General features: G+C 39.1%; 2 protein-coding genes and 1 long non-coding RNA gene across 5 annotated transcripts in view; 2 read left to right on the forward strand and 1 right to left on the reverse strand.

Annotated features, from left to right (window-relative positions):
- The first annotated feature begins 8,383 nt into the window (after nucleotides 1-8,383).
- On the forward strand, nucleotides 8,384-16,382 carry LOC124281362. Of its 3 annotated transcripts, XM_046717400.1 has the most exons (7): nucleotides 8,384-9,223; nucleotides 9,814-9,883; nucleotides 10,139-10,253; nucleotides 10,443-10,756; nucleotides 10,886-11,186; nucleotides 12,380-12,560; nucleotides 13,218-16,382. In XM_046717400.1, the coding sequence occupies exons 1-7, from the start codon at nucleotides 9,209-9,211 to the stop codon at nucleotides 13,305-13,307; spliced, it is 1,086 nt and encodes a 361-aa protein (XP_046573356.1). In that variant the 5' UTR covers nucleotides 8,384-9,208; the 3' UTR covers nucleotides 13,308-16,382. The 3 variants fall into 3 exon arrangements, with proteins under 3 accessions (XP_046573356.1, XP_046573354.1, XP_046573355.1); XM_046717398.1 differs by having other exon boundaries at nucleotides 10,443-11,186; XM_046717399.1 differs by having other exon boundaries at nucleotides 10,443-11,186; nucleotides 12,380-12,543.
- A 799-nt stretch (nucleotides 16,383-17,181) lies between these two features.
- Nucleotides 17,182-18,627, forward strand: LOC124281363. The gene is made up of 2 exons (XR_006899908.1): nucleotides 17,182-17,743; nucleotides 17,823-18,627. It is a non-coding gene; the product is annotated as an uncharacterized LOC124281363 (long non-coding RNA).
- A 3,532-nt stretch (nucleotides 18,628-22,159) lies between these two features.
- The window catches only part of LOC124281350 (extended synaptotagmin-2-like), a 33,366-nt gene continuing 29,847 nt past the window's right edge, over nucleotides 22,160-25,678 (reverse strand). The window contains 4 exon segments of the mRNA XM_046717384.1: nucleotides 22,160-22,331; nucleotides 23,735-23,890; nucleotides 25,467-25,519; nucleotides 25,521-25,599. Of these exon segments, the coding sequence (XP_046573340.1) occupies nucleotides 22,271-22,331; nucleotides 23,735-23,890; nucleotides 25,467-25,519; nucleotides 25,521-25,599 (349 nt within the window). The 3' untranslated portion in view covers nucleotides 22,160-22,270.

Raw genomic sequence — 25,678 nt, forward strand, 5'->3', positions numbered from 1 at the left:
ATGCAAAACGTTTATATGAACCTGTCTGTTGTTATGACGTTAGCCATCCTTCTTAAGCTCAAGACACGTCCAAAAAAGAAAATGTGTGCTGTTATACATTTTATTGAAAGAGACATTCTTATTGTCTATGTATTCAGCGGCGTCCGTCCGTACGTCCGTCCGTACGTCCGTCCGTCCGTCCGTACGTCCCGATTCTTGCATGCGATAGCTCATGCATTGTTGTACCTAATGTCTTCAAATTTGGTGACAGCCTACATTGGGGGTTTACGCAGACACCAGTCGATTGGGGTGACCTTGACCTTATCTTCAAGGTCACCATGACCCTTAGAACTCTTTTCGAACTCTTGTTAACGCGACATCTAAAGGACTGTTGTACCCAATGTCTTCAAATTTGGTGACAGCCTACATTGGAGGATTACGCAGACACCTGTATTTGGGTGACCTTGACCTTATCTTCAAGGTCACCATGACACTTTGACTGCTTTTCAAACTTATTTAAACGCGATATCTCATAAAACATTGCACCCAATGTTTTCAATTATGTTGACAGCCTACATTTGGTGATTATGCAGACACCAGTCATTTCAGGCATCTTGTATGTGACCAAAAAATTAAAAGTAGTAAATATAGATATTCCATTCTTTAGTGGCGGGGGACATTGCCATATCAGTGGCAAACACTTGTTGATTCACATTTTGATGAGAAAAATGGACCTGACAAGAAGTATATAAGGTGTTGCAATATTTCCTTCACAGCAGTGATGCCGAAAGCGCCTGGAAGTTGAAGGATAACAAATTGGACATAACGTATGGTAACAACTTCTTTCATTAAAGCGTTGTTACGGTGTACATCATTATGCCGTTGTCACGCGCCCATCGCCATGATGAGAATGCCATGCTTTAAATCTGTCACTCCGACATGCTACTTCAAGCGGTGTCAAGTCTCCTCTGACAAGGCAATGGCATGTGGTAGTTCTATTTCTATCTTCACGGGATGAGAAGATGCCGAAGTAAAGTCACAAGAAAACTTGACACAGAGCAGTCTACCGTTGTTGACGTATAGAAACTAAACAAAGAACCGCCGAAACGCCAGGATGCAAACACGTTAATAGCACGGCTTTAAATAGTAGGTGCTCAGTCGTGGGTATCACTTCGACATGTGTTCTAATTATCTCAGTACATTATGCCGTGGTCGGACACGCTGACGAACCCGATGTGACAGCTATATTATCGAACCATTGAAATACGTGTTAAACTAGTGTGCCATTAGCTACCCATTACCACATATTTACGCGAGTATGCAATATATATCAAACTAACCCTAGTCATACGAGATTTCAAGGGTATCGATTGAAATCCATGTCCTTCATTCACAGCTTTTATGTTTGTTACGCGTGCTAGAAAACACATGAAAACAATGGTTAGATTCACAGACCTGTGAAACACATGTAAATGCAGAGATGAATGTATATTATTTTTGCACCCCTTTGAACCTGTGTAAATCTGACAGCAAGATGATACGTGCAGTCCGTTTAGGTACAAATGAGAACGATGAATGATTAAAATAGGGACTCGAAATAGGGATAAGTGCACAGAACATAAATAAGACACATGGCCCTGAAACCTCCCTACCCAACAGGATCTGAAATCTGACGTTTTATGATCAATCACAGAAAAATTTGTTTAAGAAACTATCATGTAACATTGTTTTATTTTCTCGATTCATACCGAGGGGTGACAAACGGCTTGTGGAACAGCGCCGGCACGCACTTCAGGTGCAACTCAGCACAGCCCCCTACAAGCCAGGATACGGCCGGCGCTGTTCCCGCAGCCGTTTGTCACCCCTCGGTATGAAACGTGAAAACGCCAAACGTTGTTCATATGGCCGCCGGATAAAACGTTCATTTGCTAAGGTAAGCAACTTTGGGAAATACTGCTCCATGGTCTTTTACGTACTGCAGTCACACGATGCCGTTCAGATGGTCCTTGACCGTGTTAGTTTGCAGATGTACCTGTGCCAATGTCTTCTTAGCGGAAATGCGACCAATGCAAGAGCTTTGTTAGACATTCTTGCATTGACCATGCCTATTATTCGCCAACTTTCACCATTAGAGCAATGATGAACAATAATTAAATATACAGTTCATCATTATTTCAAATAATACCTCGATTTAGCGTCAACTGATGGTGCGTGTTTAACAAACAGCTTTGCGCGTCTTTACCGAACGATTTGATGACAGTGATCGGTGTCTTCGTGAAGCGCTTGTAAAAGATCAATTTAATCTGCAGCATTGGCAAAACACGTTCTCAGTCTTGACCCAAGCAAACGAATCACATATACGTTATGGAGATCACGACTTAAGGAAAACTCATTGAATCCGATTTGTACAAATAGTGATGTGAATCTTGACTTGTATAAATAGAGATCAGAATCCGATTTGCACAAATAGTGATCTGAATCCTATTTGTATGAATAGTGATCTAAATCCGATTTGTGTATATATTGTATAATTTGTCTGAATCCGATTCGTATGAATAATTGATTGGAATCCGATTCGTCTAAATGGTTATCTGAATTTGATTTGTATCAGTACTAATCTGAATCAGATTCGTATGAATACTGATCTGAATCCATTTTATATTAGTGACCTGAATCAGATTTGTATAAATAGTGACCTGAATCCAACATGAATATACAGTGCAGAGAATCCGATTTGTACAAATAGTGATCTGAATCCGAATTGTATGAATAGTGATCAGAATCCCATTTGTACAAATAGGGATCAGAATCCGATTTATATGAGTATTGACCTGAAAACTGATTGGATAAATATCGATCTCGGCCCGATTCGTTTATTATTAATATGAATAGATACATGCATCATATTTGGATAAATAGTAATCTGAACCCGATTTGTATAAACAGGGGTCAGAATCCATTTAGTACTAATAATAATCTGAATTCAATTTTTATAATAGTGATCTGAATCCGATTGGTATAAATAGTGATCTGAATTCGTTTTAATGTATAGTGATCTGATTCTTATTTGGAAAAATATTGATCTGGAACCAGTTAGTTTAAATAGTGATCTGAAATGTATAAAAAGAAATTGAGGGGTTACCCCTCGCCCCCTTTGACATAAAGAGGCAACGAAAATGAGGACCAGTCGATGTGATGGCACAGTTTGCAGTGAATTCTCGTACCCTGACAATGTGTGTACATGCTCATGCTGTGAACCACTGCCTAGATCATCAATTACAGGCGACCCTAATACATGTACAGCTGTAATGTCGTTGACGGGGGCGTAACCCAACGTTGGTGCAATCACGTAACTGTACTTACACAGTTCACCAGGAAATTTAAACCGAAACAATGAAATTAGTAGAAACAAATCACATGGACGGATGTAGAATATTGACAATGTAATGATTCCGTTTCCTATTTCATCTTTCACGACTAAGCGTGACTCGAGGAAAATTATAACTTTAGCGAAAAGAAACGGTATCCCATTTTTTATAGAAGATATTACTGTAAGAATATTATTATAGAGCAGAACTAAATGTTATTGTCATTATACTTTCTGAGCCACTGTTTCGTGATGCACGTCGAATATGTTTTCGGCAGCTAATGCACACGTTTGCGCCGTATGGAGTTCATCTGTACAGTAAAATAAAATCAAGATTCATATATATTGGATGGGGAGAAAACGAGCGACAACCTCCGTGGTGTGGGGAGGACCCATAGAGTGGAAGGACCGTTGTTGGACCCCAAAACACATTATGAGATGTATCCCTACCATCCCAGCAACCGCTTAGCAGAAAAGGAAGAAATCAGGATCTGGATCCATGGCAAACTGTGACATGGATAAATACAATGAGCACACACACGCACGCACGCACGCACGCACGCACGCACGCACGCATGCATGTGCATCAGAGAGACACACAGACAAAAATACACTCATTTATACACACATACCTACACGTCACTAGATACGATCTTTAATCTTTAACGTGACGTGAAGCTCTATTTCACCTCGGCTCACCTGTATGTGCATGTAATCGACCCTTCCAACAACCCTGGCGAAATCAGAAAAGCGACTTAGGGACCGTTCGTAATTTATGGCTAGGGGGGTGATGATGATGATTTTAAGGGAGGTGGGGGAGTCACCCATTTTGTTCTGGGGAGGCATGGGGGTCATCAATTTTGTACATAGAAATAATAAATAAATACGCTTAAAAAATTATGGGAAGGGGGGGTATTTGATTTTGTACAAGACATGCATGGCGGGGTGACTTACTTTGTACATAATTTTAGGGGGGAGGAGGGGTGTGTGTGTTCATTCACATTGTTCCTGCTTCTCCATGAAAATCATCATCACCCCCCTCCAAGCCATAAATTATGAACGGTCCCTAAATCTTTTATCCGTCATCATACCAAATATGTGCTAATAGAATTCTTCTTTGAGGCATCTTGCCGTTACTGCCACTCAACAACGTTTAAAGTTGCCAGACTATTTGAATTACCCAGACTTGCGCAGTGTGTTTAATCGGATAGGCCGTTCAGTGTGTGTTCGAGTGGATTAAACATACGCCGTTAAGTGTGTGTTCGAGTGGTTAACATAAACAATCGTCGCGTCCTCAATGTCTCAAGATATCAGAGCAAACATAACATTACCTATCTCTGTTTGAAAAAAAAAACCGGGTGCAATTGTTGTTGTTTTTCTTAAAGTTAAATGAATCATATCCCCAAACAACATTCTTTAACAGGTAATTATGTCCAATTGTGAACACATCAATTGTTGATAAAGGGAAGGAAAAGTATTAATCGAAATATTTCAGGAATATGACACCACGGACTTACTAAAAAGAGAGACAAACACCCATTTTGTTCTGGGTCATCAATTTTGTACACACGTACTAGGGGGATATATGTAATAGTTGGGATTACACTTTTAGTAAAGTACAAATTCTAGTACAAGGGTTGGGTTGAGTCCCATCCGGGATTCAAACCCACACCCTGAGAGTCAGGCACCTAATCGCCAGCACACAAAATCAGCCTCCTAGACCATTCAGCCACCGGTGGTATTCATCACCCACCTGAACCCAGCCCTAAATTATGAACGGTCCCGTAGCGACAAGTGGATTTAGTTAGGTAACGGACTGAAAATCTGCTCCCTAAGGTCGCTCTAAACATGACGTTTTTATGCTTCATTATCAAATTCGGGATCTGGTGGTCAGACAAGTCAAGACTTGATTGCTGCATGTCCCAGATGCATAGATCGAAACTAAAAAAACTAAACTAAACTAAACTATCTACATATTCCTGTTATATAGGTGGAATGTTACAAGCACTACGATAAGAAAACACGCAAAATCGCATGATACCAGTGCGCCCTCGTTTGGAAGCGAAACACTACTAGTCCTAGCTCTCGTCAGCAAAGGACGAGATTTTACATGGCACTCCGTATCATCGACCAGTTTATCACAGGCCAGACTGAACACGATTAGTTCATCTAATCGAACACACCTGGTACTAGGAAAATGTGATTGCGCTTGAAAGGAAGTAAGGCCTCGCTCCGACCCAAGCGCCCAAGGAGAGACGCCCAGACCCAACGCCACGAAGACAACCCGGACCAGCCCCAAGAGTTGCGCAAGGAGCGAAACGCTTGTCTATAAATAACCTAACACGTACTATGTGGATACTTTGATCGGTAGAGGATCGTGTGATTGTATTTAATCCATAATCATGTTATTGACTAGCTACCGACTACGTTGTGACAATAGTCATTAATATCAAAGAGATGGTACTGTCAGCACTACGTCATGTTTAAATATGGCGACTTGGTCGACATATATGGGGTGCAGTTCTCGGAATAATGTATTTTCTAAGAATAAACATGGATCAGTTCCTGGTAAAACTGATAAATGTGTTTCTAGGAAAGCGTTTGAATGGAATGCGTTTTACGTTACTCTGGGCCAAACAGGAGTTATGCGGGGACTGTATTTGTGTTCATTTGCTGGATTGTCACGTATGTAGCAAACATTTTACTGATCTATCTATCTTCAGTTCCCAGACGGCTACACTGTAATCATACCACGCGAGTCAGTGTCGTACACTGCACGCTATATAAGATGACATACTTAGGGGCGTGTGTCGCTTAGAAACAGCGTTAGAAAGACATAGGTGTCTAAACCCAACCCTATTACTATATAAAAGGACTTTCCTTTGATATATAAAGACTTTCCTTAAATGAAGTAGTAGGGTTGGGTCTATACACCTATAGATATGTCTTTCGAACGCTTAAATGGTGGTGGTAGGGGTTAGGGGTGGGGTGCTGTCAGTGTCACCAAGATAACAGACATAATATTGGGGGAGTCATGACAAAATAGATATTATACATTAAAATATTTATTGCTTTGCATTTTGTTTCGACGAGAGTCATGACATGAACGTCAAACATGAGGATTTAGCAAACATACGACAAACATTAGAGGAAGGTCAATGGATTCAGTACATTATTGCACCTATAGCCTGTGACCCCGACCCTTCTGTTAGTGGGTTTCCTGTCCTGTATGTATGTATGTATGTATGTATGTGTATGCGTGCGTGCGTGCTGTCTCTCTCTCTCTCTCTCTCTCTCTCTCTCTCTCTCTGTGTGTGTATGTATGTCTCATTCAGGGTTACCACAAGATCTGGAAAACCTGGAAATCTCACACCCCATGTTCAAGTATTTGAAAAATCATGGAATAATTTTGTTTCGTATCTAATAAGATAAGACTAAGATAAGAGATGCAAACTTAATGACGTACTAGAAATTCAATAATATGTCTCTTCTCTCAGACCACATTTATGCTTCATAACAGTTGCATAGAACCAACCACATTATAACTCTATCGGTGGTTAAATTGTTGTGGATACAGGGTGTATCATTTTCAAAACATTTCCTTTATTCAGTTCATAACAATACCATAAGAGGTTATATATGCACACCGGTAATGTTTTTAGCTTTACAGAAGTTTGTTACAAGTTCTTGTATCCTGGTTCTTTGTATTAGAAATACAACCAAGAAATGTAGTATTGTAGCTGGGCTATATCAACAGAAGATAAAGGGAGCGTTATTATACAATGTGTCTGCAGTTTATACTGTAAGATACTGAACCATTATTGATTTTAATATCATGTCTTATTTTGGTTAAATATGTCACTAAGGATGGCTAAAGAGTGAAATAAAACTTGCTCCACTTGATGTTTCATTTTTATAATGAAATCTTATCATAAAGAGTTGTGAATGGACCTCTGTAAGGGGAGATGGCGGCCGAATTCAAATATTGTTTTATTTCAGACACAGTAAAGTATGTTTAAAGGTACCCACATACCCTAGGACATATATTCTTGTTTCTAGAAAAAGCAATATTCTTGAACTTTCTCTGTTTCTAAAGAGTTAAACTCAGGACCCATATTAGTGAGTGAGTGAGTCTAGTTTTACGCAAGAGGCGACTAACGGGATCGGGTGGTCAGGCTCGATGACTTGGTTGACACATGTCGATGCTCATGTGGTTGATCACTGGATTGTCTGGTCCTGACTCGATTATTTACAGACCGACGCCATTATAGCTAGAATATTGCTGAGTACGGCGTAAAACTAAACTCACTCACTCACACTGTATCCCCCGGTCAACATTCTCTGTTCCCACGTGTATTCTGTTCTCTGATGTGTGTTCTGTATTACCCGGTCTATATTCTGTGTTCCCACGTGTATTCTGTTCTGTACACGCAAGACACACTACATAACTAGTAAATGTAGGTGTATCCCCTATCATATACAATACACAGAAACGTACAATTTACGAAGAAACGTACTTTCATTACACGTTTTGGTCAGAAAGAACAATACCGGTATCAGGAAGTCCTTGACAAGAGCTCCTATCGTGCATTGATACTGACATGAAAGACATGCCCAATGACTGAAGTACGGATCGATCATGTTCAGGAATAGCAAGACGTCATGCTTTTGTCATGCATAGCTGGATAGTTAGCAAGTAGTGTACATATGCCGCCCCCCCCCCCCCTACACGCACACACACACAGCCCCAGCCCCCCACCCCAGGGCCTGTGTACTCTCCAGACATACTGTTTACTTGCGGGCGTACGATATGGACACGGGTATTTATTTCAGAATGCAAGAGGTTGTAAATGTATATTAATTCTTCTTTGCTTAAGTCATACAGGTGTTCAACAGTGACTCGATACATGTGAGAATAGACGGAGGAACGCATTCACATGCACCATACCAAACCCTACCCAAGTAATTTCAGAAACATTATTTCGATGTTATTATATCTTTACTTAATGTCATTGTTTTCCTAATTTAGAAGGAGATGTCTTTACTGACTGTTTCTCTAAACAGTGGCTGGACGTCAAGCAAGAATTGGAAAATTATTATGATTTCATCAGCATAACCGTTAGGCCAAAGAGGCAAAGCGCCGTGACTGTTAACTTTATGACTAAGATCCCATTTGACTTCAAGGTCGAGGACGCCCTAGCGTGTAATATCCAGGAATTTCTGAGCACTCGTAAAACGTTCAGACACAAGACACCGCGGGTACGTGGACGCAGAAGGAAATACCTATCTCTACACGAATCCAGGAACATACAACACAAGGCCTTCAAGGCGCAGACGGGGAAGAGGAGAAGCTGAGATCTCTACTGAAAGACATTCCTGCTCTTGGGAAGTATATCTGGGAAGATCTAAGACTTCCGGAATACATCACTTCATTTTCTAAACTAGACCGAGGTGGCTCATATTTCTTTGGAATAGCAGAAAGGGATCGTGCATACGGAAGATATCCTTATGTTTCCGTACACCTTGTTGACCATGGTTTACGTTTGTCACGAATAAACTTAGAAGCACTCACACAATACCTGTTAAGAAGAGTACAGTCAGATATCTTTTGTTGTTCGTACGATGGGAAGAAATTGAATATTGACGCACGTGACTTCGTCGACATTTCAAATCATCGCAAGTCGAACGACAAGTACGTTGTCGAAGTAGCCGTAGGTGCCGTAGAGGGTTAGTCTTCTATGACGCACAGGGACCAAAGTCATTTGCGATCAAGGAAGAGGAATTAACCCGCATTCCATTTTGTGAATGGTTTAACACTTTCACACACCACAAGGCTAACTCCAGCAGTTCCGATAACAAGCAATGGGACAGCGAAAGGTAAGGGGACATGCAAATGTTTCTCAGTGGTATCTTATACATCATTCATACAATTATGTATTGTGTGGCGGTAGCATGTCTCCGGCACCATTGTTATAGGTGACACGGTTTATTATTAGCATGCCATCGTCCACCGATTTACAAGTCTCAGTCTGTTTAGACCACCGTGTACTTGCTTAAATGACTTTGACGTAGAACTACCTTCCAGTGTGGATTTCGAAAATGATCGATTTCTGTGAGATTTAAATGACAATATCCAACTCTGTCTGTCACAAATCTTAGTACCAACATAGCCAAAGTCACCTGTGACATAAAATATGGTATGAATGTGGTATAAACAAGAAGGGCTCCGAGACAATGGCAGTATTGGCTACGTTGTCGTATAAACTTTAACTAAATTACAATGTCGCATTCAATTGTCTTCTCTTTCTATGGTGTTGTCTGCCCAAAATATATTCCCATACATGTTGTTTTATTTTTGGTAGTGATATAATCACCATATTATCAGATTCTGTTTATCACCTAATTTTCTTACAGAATAATTAAGAAAGCCATACTGTTTTCAATATACATGTGGGTTTATCTTCCAGGCAATGAACGTCCAGAACGGATACATTTCAAAACCAAGACGCCGCCATAAAAGAATAATTTCTTTGAAAGGTCAGTTATCACCTTTTTGATAAAGTAATGGTTTCTTCCAATTCTAATTTAATTAATGGCATGATAACATCATGATAAACTAAACCTTCTTGTAAAATGTGAGACAATATTAGAATCTAATCCGTTGTTGTAGTGTTCATATAAGTGGACATTTACCCAGTGGGCAGATATTGCATTATCGAAAATGCGTCATACTATAGACCAGAACTCGATAAATCCATAAAAGGCGTTTTTAATGACTGCATATAAATGAAGAAAACCTGAAGAGGCGCGTCGTCAACGAGGTCAAGCTTCCAAGTGGTGACGTATTCACTAGACCATTGAAGCAACTGGGCAACGCTCTAAATGACATCCATGGCCTGCTTACAAAAAGGTAGGTATATCAAGGCGAGAATATTTCTGTTACAATCCCAAATTACGTAGTCACAGCCAAAGGATTATTAGCAGGCTACCTCCGACAAAAACGTTTCACTTGGTTTTGTATGTACTTACCATGTTTATTTGAAATGATCGGTTTCAAGAATATACAATTGTTAACCAAATTATATTATCTAATTTCAGATAAGCTTCGGATGCATGTTTACCCTCCGTACATGGCAGATCTGTCCAAAGTTCAGACTAATTTAGAGGACAGAATAGCAGAGACGTTTCCCTCTGGAAAGGCAGGATTGGTTTACCTGGCTCTTTCACTCGGGGTGTCGCTTGACCTCGACGTTCGAATGAAACAGCCTCATGAGGTCATGTTTGACGCATGCGTCATCCCGACCAACGGCGCTCCGATGGTGTTGACTGTCGTTAAAGGAGATGCCAAGAAAACAAACGCCATCTCCAAATACAACCTTTATGTCGCCAAAGCTCTAATCAGAGCTGTGCGTAAATTCACAAATGAAAACTTTAATGCTTTACATGGCGTTCTCACAGCTGATGATATGTCATCATCAGAAAAGTTCAGTAAAGCATATGTGAGCATTGATAAAGAATCGTCTTGTTTCTGTATCCCAGAGTCTCTGTCAATGTCGGATGTGAAATACGCCAGTATTACCAAGGCGTTTGCTGCCGTGGCATCCTCCACAAAGGTGGTCCAGATACTGAGTTCTGAGAACACTGGTGTGACCCAGACGTGGTTCCTGACCCAGGAACAGTTTGTTGCGCTGTCAGAAAATATCGATAAGAATGTGGTGATCGTGGGAGCTGAGTCGGGCACAGGTTCCACTACTCTGATGCTAGAGGTGGCTTCACGCCTGGAGAGGTCGGGCTGCACACTGCTTGTTTCTTCATCGCCAGACCTATGCAAGACTGTCAGGTGAGAGACACAATAATACTAAGGTCTTTAGAATTGGATATAGACAGTAGTCATATTCTTCAAACACACCACAGATGTATCAATTTTCTATGAAAAATAAGTCTGGGAGTCTTAATTACTACCGCAACATGTGTTTACGGTAGTATTTGAACTTTATCGTTTTATTACTAGTTTTCGGCAGGCTTAAGTCAAAGGATGGAGATGGTATCCAACAGGGTATTTTATATGCAAAGACACCTGAAAGGTCAGGTACTACTGTCTGTGTTTACAAGCATGCATCCATGAGTCGCAGCTCAAGTCAGAATTGGTAATGGGGCTCCACACAAGTTATTGGGATAATTGTTATCTGTATCAAAGGCTTGGTCAAAGATGCCGATACTCCGAGTTTGTCAATGGGGAAGCTTCTCAAGTCCTTGCACAAAGGTAGGGTTCTTCAGAGCTAGAAGTTGCTTCCATATCTGATTTTACAATCACTGCGGCATGAGGTCTATGTCCGCATTAAAAGCAGTTGCCTTTAGCCAATATATTTTTATTTTTCGTTTTGTCTCTGTGTGGTACATCTTACTGCTTTTAGTATGATAATGACAGGGCAGATAGACCGTAAACAAATGTGATGTCTCAGGCAAAAGAATAGTTTCGCTTGCAAGTAAAGCGATCACTGCTCTTGCCATGTTATGTGTATGGAACTGTCTTTTTGTCTAAATGGTAATTACGCCATTGCTTAAAGAAGATGTTACAGTTGTAAGTATATTGACAGTTGTAACTGTTGGTCAGCATTATCACTAGCCTTATGATATAACTCACCATTGAGAAGGTTCCGGTTAAGCATGACAGGAAGACTATTTCGGTCATAGCGTTAAGGAATGGCATTACGGGATATCCCGCTTGCATGCATTGTCATGGTGAATATCCTACGTTGGGCATATACTCTGTAGCTTCATAGAGTCTTGATGTCAGTGTATGAAAGTCGTATGAAGGGGATCCTTCTAATGTCTCAACATTCTAAGTCCAACATGTTCACTATTGTCGTTGACAATTGTAGTATTATTGCTTATTATTGCATTTAATTATTGACATGATCCACCTATGTCGGAAGGTTACAATGAATGTCCGAAGGTTACAATGAATTTCACAATAAGTACTGTATATTTAAATCCTTCAAACAGATGTGTTGTGTGTTCTGTTGCTTTCAGGAAGCACAAGCTGTGCTCGCGGGTGATGGTCGCTAATACCTTCCACAAACACATGTCACAGCACAAAACACTTCCTGCACGTGTAAAACACGTGGTCTGTGAGGGGAACTGGTCACCCGAGACTGACTGTGGCGGTCGTGTATGGTGCTTTCTCGTCAAGAGAGGTTTGGAATTTATTGAGGTTATTATAAAACCGGGTTACATACTGTTTTTAACGAGGGTCAGGTTAATTCCATTTCCCGAAGGATACCAAAATACATTGGACTTCCTTTCGAACCAACCGTTTTTCCATAAAGAAATGAACTACTGAATTCCCGATTTGTTAATTAGGAAATTATAAGCTGTGTGATTATGGCACCCTTCCCACTGATAGATTGAGACTGAGTTTCTCAAATACCTCTTGCTCCAGTCACTCTTATTTTACCTAGTACGTTTTAAAGTGCGAGTAGTGATGGGATACTTCATGATTGTGCAATGAATTTTAAGAAACTTTAAATTACTTTTGACAAGAATCCGACACTCGAATCGTACAAACCTGTTCGAAACTAATAATATAATATAATCTGTAAATACTGAAGATATTAACCCCATTATTACCCTTACTATAGTGCATAGAAAGCGAGAGACAATATGATGACTTCTTTGATCGAATGTCGTCGTGTCCTGATGACGTGTACGTTGTACGTGCTTAAAACATTGGATGAACGGGTTCAGATCATTTACAGGAACGCGTGAAATACTGCCTACCTCTACCATTAACACAATCGCCCAGATAATCCTTCATGGCCCATCAGACCTATATATCTGTTGGTATAAATATATGCTTTATTTCTTACAGAAACCGATCGGTCACCTGTTCAGGATTTTGCCTGCCCGGAAACGCCTCCATGTTCCCCCATCCAGGCCTGTTGAATGTGAGATAGCCTAAACGGGACATGAATACTTCAGGCTTATATAGAAGCTGGACATCTGGCCACTTGGAAATAAACATTGGGTGCAAACCGAATACCAATGTACATATCAATAAACATTCAGTGCTATAACATATTTGAGAACATTACATGCATGTACATATATCATTCGATTCAGAAAGCTACATCACCAGAACGTGCCTTGTGCCACTCTGAAGAATAATGTTCAATGGCCTTAACTCACTGACTACTACATGTCATACAAGGATCTCAAATGCAAGTCAGCGTCTCGCTCAATAATGGATTGACTCAACCCGTGATATCACTGATCGCCTACAAACTGAACCAGTAATAATGGATGAACCAACAGAAGATTTGTTTTTGTAAATGATTATTTCTTTATTCTATAACATGCACAGGAACTGATCACTCTCGGATACGAATCGCTGAGTCAAAAGGGTTCAAGCCGATGTGGACATGAACAGTGTACAATATAATAATAATTGTGGATTTATAATGGGCCTTTTCCATGTACTAGACGCATGCTCAAAGCGCTAACACACAATCTGATTATTTTTACCACGGAAAACCCTAACGGCCTGTGAGGCGCTAGAGGGTTAATAGTCACATGACTTATCCTTTCGGGTACTCATTTTCTGCTGGGTGAACAGGGGGAATTTTGAACAATCACACTTGCCTAAGGTCAGACCACATATAGCACACGTGCTTCGTTGTTGGGCAGGACTGAAGTCCTAAAAACATCCATCTTCATTCATGAAACATTATGGGTCATTTTTGCAACAGTGATGTGTGTATCAATATTTGTTGATAAAGGACATAGGTAAACAAACAGATTAACAGCGCTGAGCGATTCCCAGAAGTGGCATTGGCACATTTGAATTGAATCGACCTCGGACCTTCGTCGTGACGCTTTAATGACTGGGTTATGGCTATCATAAATATTTGTGTTAGCACACATTTATGTTCGACGACACCTTTGAAAGCTGCTTACAAAGTTACTTTAAAAGTTAAGTCGATTCAGCGATTAACTACATCTAATAGACTATAGTGAATTCATAGATTAAGAGCCATTTGGCTTTTAAATGTATAGATATGAGTCATAACGTTGACGTTTGGTCTACTGAAGGTACTAGGATCGTTCTTGGTCACCCCTTATTGTTGCCGCGTGACAATGGGACAGGTAAACATGCTTTGATCGTAGGATCCTTTAACTGTATTATATATGGTAAATACAAACCTTCCCTATGTCTCATTTGTTCCTGGTGGTTATATACAGTTTGCTATGTAAGTATTAGACCTTTCGTTATATCACGTATGATGAATGTAAACTTTCCACATGACCCGCGTGTCCATTGTCGTTAATCAGCTATGGAGAGTAAATGCATCTGTTGTTATACATGTATCATATATGGCGATTATAGATTCCCCACTTGTCTCGCTTATCCATCGCAGTTACATCGCAAGGGGAAAAGTATCTTCACTTTTTGTTGTAGATGGTGAATATACATTCCCATTTGACTCGCTTATTAATGGTAGTTTTATAGCCAGGGGGAAAGAATGTTCACTTTTTGTTATATCATATATGGTGAACATACATTTCCCATTTGACTCGCTTATTCGTGGCAGTTTCATACCTAGGGTAAAAGTATCTGCACTGTTTGTAATATAATATTTGGTGAACATACATTTCCCATCTGACTCACCTGTCCATGTAAGTTACATAGCTAGGGGGAAAGTAGCTGCACCTTTTGTTACGTATGGTGAACATACATTTTCCATTTTACTCGTTTATTCATGGTAGTTACATCGCAAGGGGAAAAGTATATTCACTTTTTGTTATATATGGTGAATATATATTTCCCATTTGACTTGTTTATTCGTGGTAGTTTTATAGCTAGGTGGAACATACATTATCTTTTTGTTATATCATTGTTTGCTTATTGTAGTTGATCTGGACGTGTTTTTACAGTTTGGTGAGTTTAGGTTTCTGAAGTTAACTTTGCTTTGGAGAACATGTAGTGTAAGAACGAGATGTGGGTCCCGGTTTGATCTTTTACTCACGTGTATTGTGTGTAATGGTGATAACGGATGGAAATAACATTCTACGCAGATGAAGAGGAGGTATTGGAAATATGTGCAAGCATGGTTCACACTTTAACGCTTGATTTGTTCCTCCAGCTAATCTCTGTTTTGCAATTTGATCAATACATTTATCAAGAGTTGATCTCTGGTTTGTAAGTTGGTCAATACATTTATCAAAAGTTGATCCCTGGTTTGAAATTTGATCAATACATTTATCAAGAAGTGATCTCTGGTTTGTAGGTTGATCAATACATTTATCAAGAATTGATCTCTGGTTTGTAGGTTGGTCAATACATTTATCAAAAGTTGATCCCTGGTTTGAAATTTGATCAATACATTTTTCAAGAAGTGATCTCTGGTTTGTAAGTTGATCAATACATTTATCAAGAGTTGATCTCTGGTTTGAAATTTGATCAATACATTTATCAAGAAGTGATCTCTGGTTTGTAAGTTGATCAATACATTTATCAAGAGTTGATCTCTGGTTTGTAAGTTGATCAATACATTTATCAAGAGTTGATCCCTGTGTTGTAAGTTGATCAGTAGATTTATCAAGAGTTGATCCCTGTTTTATAAGTTGATCAATACATTTATCAAGATGCAAACAACACATCCATAATTTTATCACCACTAAAACAAAACAGGTGTGTACTCATTCATACCAAAAATGATATTTCCAAACATCGGATCAGTGAATGCTGTTATCATCACGTATCATTTGTCAAATTGATGCATACACCTATTGTATATTGTTGTTGTTCTAGTTATCAAATATCTGTCATTGCACATGCTACATAACTCTCACATGAAGCAGATACTTGGACATCTATAGTATTATTTTGTTATGTTTAATATTCCGAATAGTTTCGGTTAATGCAATCAGAATATTCTATATGTTTACATCTTATTTATAAATAGACAATATGCGTTTTCATATACAATGTTGTTCATATATGGTTATAGAGGAGCAATTATATTTTATAAATGTAGTCTTGATAGCTTAGACAGTCGTCATTTTTTAAAACTTCATTCCTACAGTTACATAGTTACAAACACCTTATAGTAACAAAGGCAAATACAAGTAAAATAAATTGATACGTATAACAAGCTTCTATAGGTTGGCTGAACATAGTCAAAAATTGTGACATGGGATGAAAGGAAACCTTTTTTGCTAAATTATCCATATCACTGAAATACATTATTCTGCAGGGAAGATGAATTTTAAGGTTTTCAGGTAGTTAATAAATTTTGGAATTGTGTTTTTTTAAAAATATTACATATATAGATATGTCTATACGGAGAAAATTATCTGGTTTAGTTCTTTGTTGACTTGTAAAATACGAATACAAACCAGATATTTTGTTATTTTTATTTCTTTGTCGAGGTATTTGTTGACAGTCATCATTTTATCCATTGTATGGGATAGACCATTCAATATTCTGGGGATCGGGGTCGGGGCATGCAGCCGATAGGACTTTTGTTTGCAACAGAATATTTTTATGTACCTTTTCTATCAAAGCCCGGTCCTAAGCAAAATTAAATGGTCAATTAAATAATATAGGAAAGCTGTTGTTTTCCAGGATTTTCGGGAACGGTAAGTTTTTCAAAATATAATCCCCTTCACAGAATATGAAATGGCCAGCCCCGTAATTGCCTAATATCGATATACTGTTTGGGTTGTCAGTGTTGTGTTATGTAGCGTTAAGGGCGTCTAATCGTTTATCTACCTGTAATCAGTATAATGTTACATCTATTAATTACATCTATTACAGTATAGTGTTACATCTATTACAGTATAGTATTACATCAATAATGAGTACTAAACATTCTCTAAGATTACGTTCTGGTTCTGACATTTTGCAAAGTCAATCAGTTGATTGTTTTCTTGTTTATTAAGAGCGGTTTTCATATGCAGTGGTTACAAATCTTACTAGCATACTATTCTACTGATCCGATATCAGTTTTGTTTCACATAATTCATTTAAAAACACTTCATCTTTGTTGTAACATTTCTTTTTTAAATAAAACCTTACAAAATAGAAAATACCTATTTGTTTTCACGATAAAACATTTCTTAGACTTCTTGTTTTATATGAGAAAGACGGACCTGATGGTAACAGTATATACATGTATTCAATTATCAAGATTTCATCTCGAACTTCATCCCTTTCAGGTGAGCTAATCCGAGTTTATGCTGTTCACCTTTTAGCAAACACATATGTTCACTATTTCATAGTGATTCATGAAGATACCTATGATATATTTGGAATCACATAAGAAGTTTGTAGGTCTACAAACGTTTGGAAAATCTAGGGCCAGTTCGTTCGTTTTTCAGTTCTCCACATTGGGAGTAGCTAAGATACATAGCGTTCACTGACATGAACGCTGTTCATGTCAGTGAACGCTATGTAGCTTAGCTACATTGGGAGGAGAGTGATGCCTTATGCCACAAAATACCCCATCTCGGCAGCTGTCTGTAAAGAGGCTGATTCAAAGCAAACAAACTAGAGTAAGCAATGATCAGGTCATGATGCCACAGTCTGGTCATACCTTCGTTCCACTCAATCCTGTTCTTAGACTGGTCTAGCCAGAACCATTGCGCACTGGTGACAGCATCTTCCTCCGTCCTTTATCGAGAGTCCTGAATTCGTGGACATTTGTTGTTTTTCATAATGTCGTTGTGAACAGGATTCAGTTATGTAACAGCATGTGAGTTTGATGTGTGTGGAAAGCATGAAGTGATGCAGGTCAGACGCATCTGTGAAGCCTGACATGTTGTCAAAGGCCATCCATCGGTGATGTAACAATACTGCTACCATATTGCCACATATAGTTTGTGTAAGTAACAACATCTTCCAACACATATATTATTGAGTATTTTATTAGGTTGTCCCTACATCCTCAACAGGACAGATTACATGGACACAGTGATCCTCTGAGGTGCCTTCAGGACAGGTGCAAGAGCTGTTTACAATTTCTGTCACAACAATTGACCATCAAGTATATGGCAACTATAGGACTCTGCTTTGGGGATATAATTCCATCCAGAAAACAGTTAGACCATGCAAATCTGAATTGTATGATTCCTACTGAACTTGTCCAGACTAACAAGCATTAGGATTAACAAGGTTTCGTTGCATGCTAATTCAGAGTCACTGGTCTGAGGACGAAAATTGTAAAACTACACTGAAATGACAAACATGAATTACATAATCTGTTGTCGGTGAAAACGAACCAACATTTGGACTGTATTAACAAGTTAAAACAAAAAGGCACAACCAGACTGTGGCAATAAAACAAAACGTTTTTCACAGATATAGCTACAATAAAAATTATATAAAATGAAAAGTTAGTCAAAATTGTTCTTCCTGACAATTAATACATAGTTACGAAATGATAAGTTTATAACAAAAGATTTTAGCAAATTAAATCAACTAACACAGATAAAGAGTCCCTATTAAGAAATCTACTATGAGTACAGCTCTTACCAGCATGTATCTACTTCAAACAGGAATAGCACCTATAAATAAAACTAGATGAAAGACAAGAGGAAAAGAATGTCTAGATTACCACAGTCAGTGCAGCATTAGACTAAACAATTCCCAAATAGTAACACCCTGAATATGGACCAAGCTGCTATGCATACATTCAGAGGGCATGAGTTTGGTTAAAGGACCCAACAAACATCAGCATGTCAGCGTAATGTACAACAAACCCCAAGTAACCAGGTGATACAAGTTTCTAACATAGCTTATAATACAGGTATGGTGCTGACACAACAAGAATTCTGATCAGATTTGAAACCAGTCACCTGATCCTGCTATAGTTAGGGGATAAAACTCTGTAAAGAGTGCCCAAACTATTTTCACAAGGTTGTTAATTTAAAGCTCGTAATTCGTATTGAGTATTTTCAAATATCGATAAATGTAACTCGTACATACGTATTAAACAAATTGACATGTCGTGCAATCATGTATGGAAATGATTAACCAATCAAGACAGCTTGCATTATGCTGAGCATTAACACTGGAACTTGACCCAAATACATTATACACTATGTGACATAAAACTGACGAGTTGTCGATTTCATCATGATTACAAACAGCCCAGGCTATGAAGAACACAAACCAGCTTTTGCCACCACAACATGTGCATACAGATATAACTAATAAGATAACAGTTCAGCATACTAATATCCTCAGACAAGCATAATATATTCATGAATACAACTGACAGGGAGAATTCCAAGAATGAAAAGTCAGTTTCATTTAATCTCGAGCATTGCTTAATTTTAATAACTTTTCTTATGCTGGAAGTATACCAACTGATCAGTTATGGTAATGTCTCATGAAGTTTTCACAGGGCACTCCATTTGAAAAAGGACCTACTGGACATTTTAGGCAGATCAATATCCCAACAAAGAATTATCCCTGTCACTGTAACACTATAACCACTAACAGCATGAACAATCCAGCAAACCAACACATGATACATTACTCAAGCAGGTGTATATGGACAATAGCTAATAAATAAACTGGGTAATAACATCTGTTATAGCACAATCTCACCTTCTGTGAGTTATGTTATTTTATCACCATTAAGTACTACACAGTTGTGTCGCAGCTAAGCAATGATATGTTGCATGAGATCACAGAAATAGTATCTGATAACCTGTACCAGTAGGATTGGAATAGAAACATGATGTGTGTCTACTTTTCTTAAAAGATACTGATATAATTTAGGAAAAAACAAAAAATCCATTACAAAATCACTTGAAAACTACATTTTATATTGTTTCACAATGTAAAATAGACTCTTTATTCCTGAAAAGTAAGACAATTGTCAAGTCTCAAACCTTGCAGTATGAGCTGCTGAAAAAAACTTAAGAACTACCTTACCAAGCAATGTAATAGTGCAGTCAGGATAATTAAATCTTAACTACAATTTCATGTAGGCTCAGGAATTTTCCACAACATGCAATCATTAGTTTATTCATTGAGTTATACAACTTCTAGACACTTAAGATATTTCATATTAATGAATTAACACAATTCACATAACCATCATTTATCAGAAAATATCATATGATATTTCAGTATTTGCAAAAATATTATGAGTTACGTTTTGTTTATAGACATTCATATTAAGTATATTTCATCGAAAATATAGAGTACCTGAATGGACAATGGCACAGTTTGCACATATAGCATACAGGATGGAACATTGATGTTACGGGATGAAAGACATTAAGGATGCACCACGTGATGTCAGCTGCAGAACGCCTAGTCTCTACATCATCACAACCTACATATTACAAGAACAACACAATAGGGATAGGAGCACACTAACAACCACGTCATATACAGTTAGGTTAGCAGCGACACAGAACACCAGCACCTTTCTCTGTATCTCAAGGGGTCCCATTAAACGTACACTAGCCCCGCCATCCATCCTGTGATTTCAAATTAACCGCCCTTGATTTGTAATTAAAAAATTGATTTGCTAAACTGCTCAGTCTGACTGTCAATCACCATGAGTTGCAAGGCAGTGTCAATGCTGGGTGGTCGATATGGATCCAGGCGATATGGATCCATTCAACATGGATCCAGTCATTACTGTAGGTTTACTGAAACACAAGCCCTGAAGATAAAGAGAATGCATACCTCTCATGTTCTTGTGACCTCTGAGAATAACATGCCTCCAAACTTGGTAGTCATAGCACTACGTTCTCAATTGGCCTCGTGTTCTGGCACACCTCAAATCCATTGAGGGAGTTGGATTTTACTGCAGCTTCAAACAGTATTTCAGCTTTACTCATGATGAAGGAAGTCTAAAGTAATGTAGGTCTCTGACAGATAGGACTTGATGAAATCAACAAGCCTAGCATTGTGCTGACAAACCTGGACAAATAACCATGGTAAACAAGGGATTTGAACCCATGATCATGCCTAAAGGGACACAACTCTGAATTTCTAAACCATACACAGCCACAAATACCCTCTAAACCATGTGATGGTCATGCTGAAAAAAAGAATCACTGAAACCTGATTGAGTAAAAATTAAATTTGTTAAAAATAATGCTGATGAAGATCAAGAGGAGCAAGAATCGTAAAAGATGGACAATACAAACCAGATTATGCTGACATGGAGGACCAGATATTGATACACAGGTGAGTATATATATAGCATGATGGTCCAGCATGGACGTAACATCATAGATAATGTGGATAGATGCATGAGCTGACTTGTTAATTATTAACTGGACACCCAGCATGATAGAAAATGGACAATGACAGAAAAATAGACATAAAGTCTAACATCATACAGATCTAAATTGCAGATGAAATATGATGGTGAACATTCTATGCACATTATACAAGATGGCAGCACTACTGAATACCATATACCTACTACAGCAGTTACATCCCAACAGGTCGACCTGTCACCAGCTGTTGACCTGCATGTATGGTTCTACACCACAGATTCACTGATGCAGGTACATAACAATCCTGCCATCTGCTCGATACTAATCCTTTACACAAAAGTCTTCAGGAAAATACCATTCATTGATAAACAGGTCACATAGAAGACCTGTGCAGCTAGACTACCGACACTTAGAGTCGTGGAGTATTATAAGCAGTAGCAGTACTGGACAGACTGATGGCAGCACGCTGTTCACTACTGAGTATTCAACTCAGACAGGCACTTCCATTTACTCACTTGGTTTAAAGATTCTTGTCACTTTATGTTTTCATCGCATTTTTTGTTTTGAATGACTTTTTGATCTCTCAATCGAATTTACTCCTGATTGTGAGTCAGATCTGTGAACCAAGTAAAGAAATGTCACCTCAGCACCTTACTTCACTGTATTGCAAAGTCACACGTCAGACTCCACCAGGGAAATCTTCTCTGTGTTGTCCTCGGGGCGCAAGTCAAACCTGAAGACACAAGAAAACACAGGGATCAAACACTATTACCTTGTGAACATGGACTGTTAATGGTTTACCACTACAGATTCAACTGATGTAGGTACTTCACAATCCTGCCACCTGACATCTGCTGCAAACTAATCCTTTACAGAGACTTATTGAGGAAAATATCATTCACTGATAAACAGGCACAGGGATCAAAACACTATTATCTTGTGAACATGGACTGATAAAGTCCAGTGTTACTGGAATACTATGCCTCACAATTAAGCCATTCAATTATTGTATTGAAACTCTGGGTTCGATTCTGTGAAACGTTCAATGTTCCTGGTTTCCCCTGCTGTGATATAGTTAGCATAATGATCACACACTCGCCATAGTATCCTTTACACTCTGTCATATCACTATCCAATCATTTGAAGAAACAGTCAGTTCTTAGGCAACATTCTTAGTTAGGGATACTACAGCTCAATGAAGATGATATTGCAAAGAAGCTTTCCACTCTACACAGTACTTCACTGGGACGAAACTAAACTCAATTATCACAACCGTGGAAGTGTCCCTCGTAACCAACCCAACTTCCCAAAGAACACTGAGCAAGATGAGTGAGTGAGTGAGAATGGTTTTATGTCGCTTTGAGCAATATCACGGCGGGTGACACCAGAAATGGGCTTCACACATTTTACCCATGTAGGGGATCGAACCCGGGCCTTCAGCTTGACGAGCGAACGGTTTAACCACTAGGCTACCCCACTGCCCCAGCTAGATGATGTAAGGCGAAGTGGGTTTCAAGGTTATTGCACTTATACAGGGATGATCATACATGTGTTTTTGTGTGCTATGCTGGTGTTATGGTGATAACATGCCACAGTTTAACATGGATGGCCGTCTCAGACACATTACACTGACTACAAGCTGACCAGTCTTGTATCACCCCGTTAATGCTAAGCGTCACCTTATATATTATTTTGGTGGGAAGGAGCAAGCATACACTCCGAAATGTCGTGTTATTCACAATAAAGAATTGACATCCATAAATCTTACTATTCTCACCGACATTCTGCTCTACAGGCACTCTGCTTTCTGTACTCTACCACCTGACATGGCGGTGGATGCACTGAAGCTTGAGCTGAGACTACACAAGAGCCTTCATGAATGAGATATTTAGAACCCAAACAAAAGGTGCCTTCCTCAAGATTAGGTACTGCTCAGATTATATGTAGGCTAGCAGCAGTTTAGCTTGCTTTTGTCCATACTCCAACTAAGATCCTGACTGGTACCAGATCAAGTCAAACACAGTTTTAGCCAAGATCCACTCTCGGACCTGATTATGTTAAGTACAGATCCACACTCAAACCAGATTAGGTTTGGTATTTCAAGATTGGAGAGTTTGTTAAAGGGAGGTAACTCACCACTCTGTAATTGCCTTGGATGTATCCAGGTTGTTAAGGTCAAGGTTGACGACGCCCATGATCTTCTTGCTGGAGGAGAACACCCCAACTTCATTCTTCACGCAGACCTCCAGCGACCTCTTTGGCAGCTCGGACGGACTAATTGGATACTCAAACCTAAAACAGAAAACCAGTTTCCTAGCAAATGAGTGAAAGTTTCAGGTCAGTGTGCACCTTTCCATAATGATGGAAAAAGTTTCAGATCTGAAGGGACACAGGCTTAACATAAAACTACTCTAAAACGAGGTATAATAATTTTCGTTCTCAGTTGTAATGCAGTTGCGGAAGCACTGTCTATCAACTTATTTACATTCTTGAACTTTCTCTGTTTTTAAAGAGTTAAACTCAGGACCCATATTAGTGAGTGAGTGAGTCTAGTTTAACACCACACTCAACAATATTCCCGCTATGTGATGGCAGTTTGTAAATAATCGAGTCTGGACCAGACAATCCAGTGATCAACAGCATGAGCATCGATCTGCGCAATTGGGAACCGATGACATGTGTCAACCAAGCCAGAGAGCCTGACCACCCAATCCTATTAGTTGCCTCTTACGCTAGGCATGGGTTACTGAAGATCAATATTCTAGCCCGGACCTTCATGGGTCCATATTATAAAAGGTTCCTTTTTAAGGAAAGGATCAGCTTCCTTGTATTCAACATATACCATCAGTGTGTGAGGTTGCTCATAATATTAAGCATCAGTTTGTCTAGCCCAGTTATGAATAGTTACATGCAAATACAGGTGGAATACTGCTGACTGAACAAATCAAAGTGAAAAAGAACTAAAGCTGCATCAGTAACATTCTCTTCCCACAGAGGTTACTCCTGTCATATCTTCCTACGTAACCTCTGTTCTAATACGGCCCTTTCATGGTGTGAGCGTTCAAGACTCGTGATTGGAGGCAATCAGATTTAGTTGTGCAATCAGCGACGTTGTTTCAAAAGTGATCATTCGCAAGGCCTCGGTAATTTCCGTATGCTTCGAGAAAACTAAACCTATTCCCCTGCGCGATGCGCAAACGTTTCTTCTAGACAGAACTCAGTCATGTTATGGCGGATCAGTGGCGTCTCCATCGCCCTCGTTGACAACGGACAAGCTAGCCATTAAACGTCTTGTGTGTAATATCAACACAAGTCCCCGGCAGATGGGGGATATTTGTGGCCCCACATTTGCTTGTATTAGTCAAGTTGAATCTAAGTCAATGTAACACGCGCTCTGATTGGATAGAAAGAAGGGAGAGAATTCGTGTTGCGATCTTTTGCCGCTAGGGGATTTTACGAGAACCGGGAAATATGGCCGTATTAGAACAGAGGTTCGTAGGAAGATATGACAAGTAACCTCTGTGGGAAGAGAATGCATCAGTAATTACAACCTTAAAAATTTGTAAGAATGATCATGGTTGATAAATATACTCCTGCCCTGGTGTCTTCCAAGCTGCTCAAAAACATCAAGTACTTACTGAATAAAGTACAATCTGTCTCAGCAAGCCTTGTATATTTGTACTTCCATCAATTTGTATTGAGACATTTGATCATGGGTGACACTTAAGTGTGATGCTCTATTTAGGGGTGTGTTTTGTTGTACATTGTATTAAAACTGACCAAATGTTAAAGTTATCTTGTAAGATCATCATATCCAAATATGACAGAAGTAAGAATGCATATAAGGAACATGTCACAGTTAACTCACGTCTCATCAAATACAGGGTTCAGGTTGTCTTTGATAACCTGCGTCTTTCCGCGTGGAGCTGGATTTCTCAGGCAAAAGGTACATACGCACATAGGGGTCAGACAGGTTGTTGCTGTCGAAAGGTCGCAGGTTTCTGTAATAATAAAACAAGAGGTATTTCTTAATTTTGTGACTGTTCAGTCAATAAGTTTAGCTCCATGCTACAATGTGCT

This window comes from Haliotis rubra, unplaced genomic scaffold (genome assembly GCF_003918875.1).
Source record: "Haliotis rubra isolate DU_JTF1 unplaced genomic scaffold, ASM391887v1 Scf283, whole genome shotgun sequence".
NCBI lineage: Eukaryota > Metazoa > Mollusca > Gastropoda > Lepetellida > Haliotidae > Haliotis > Haliotis rubra.

Coding starts and splice junctions, on each gene's coding strand:
- LOC124281362 (XM_046717398.1), top strand. Junction 9,884..10,138: donor AAGAATAATTTCTTTGAAAG/GTCAGTTATCAC, acceptor ATATAAATGAAG/AAAACCTGAAGAGGCGCGTC. Junction 12,561..13,217: donor GAGGTTTGGAATTTATTGAG/GTTATTATAAAA, acceptor TATTTCTTACAG/AAACCGATCGGTCACCTGTT.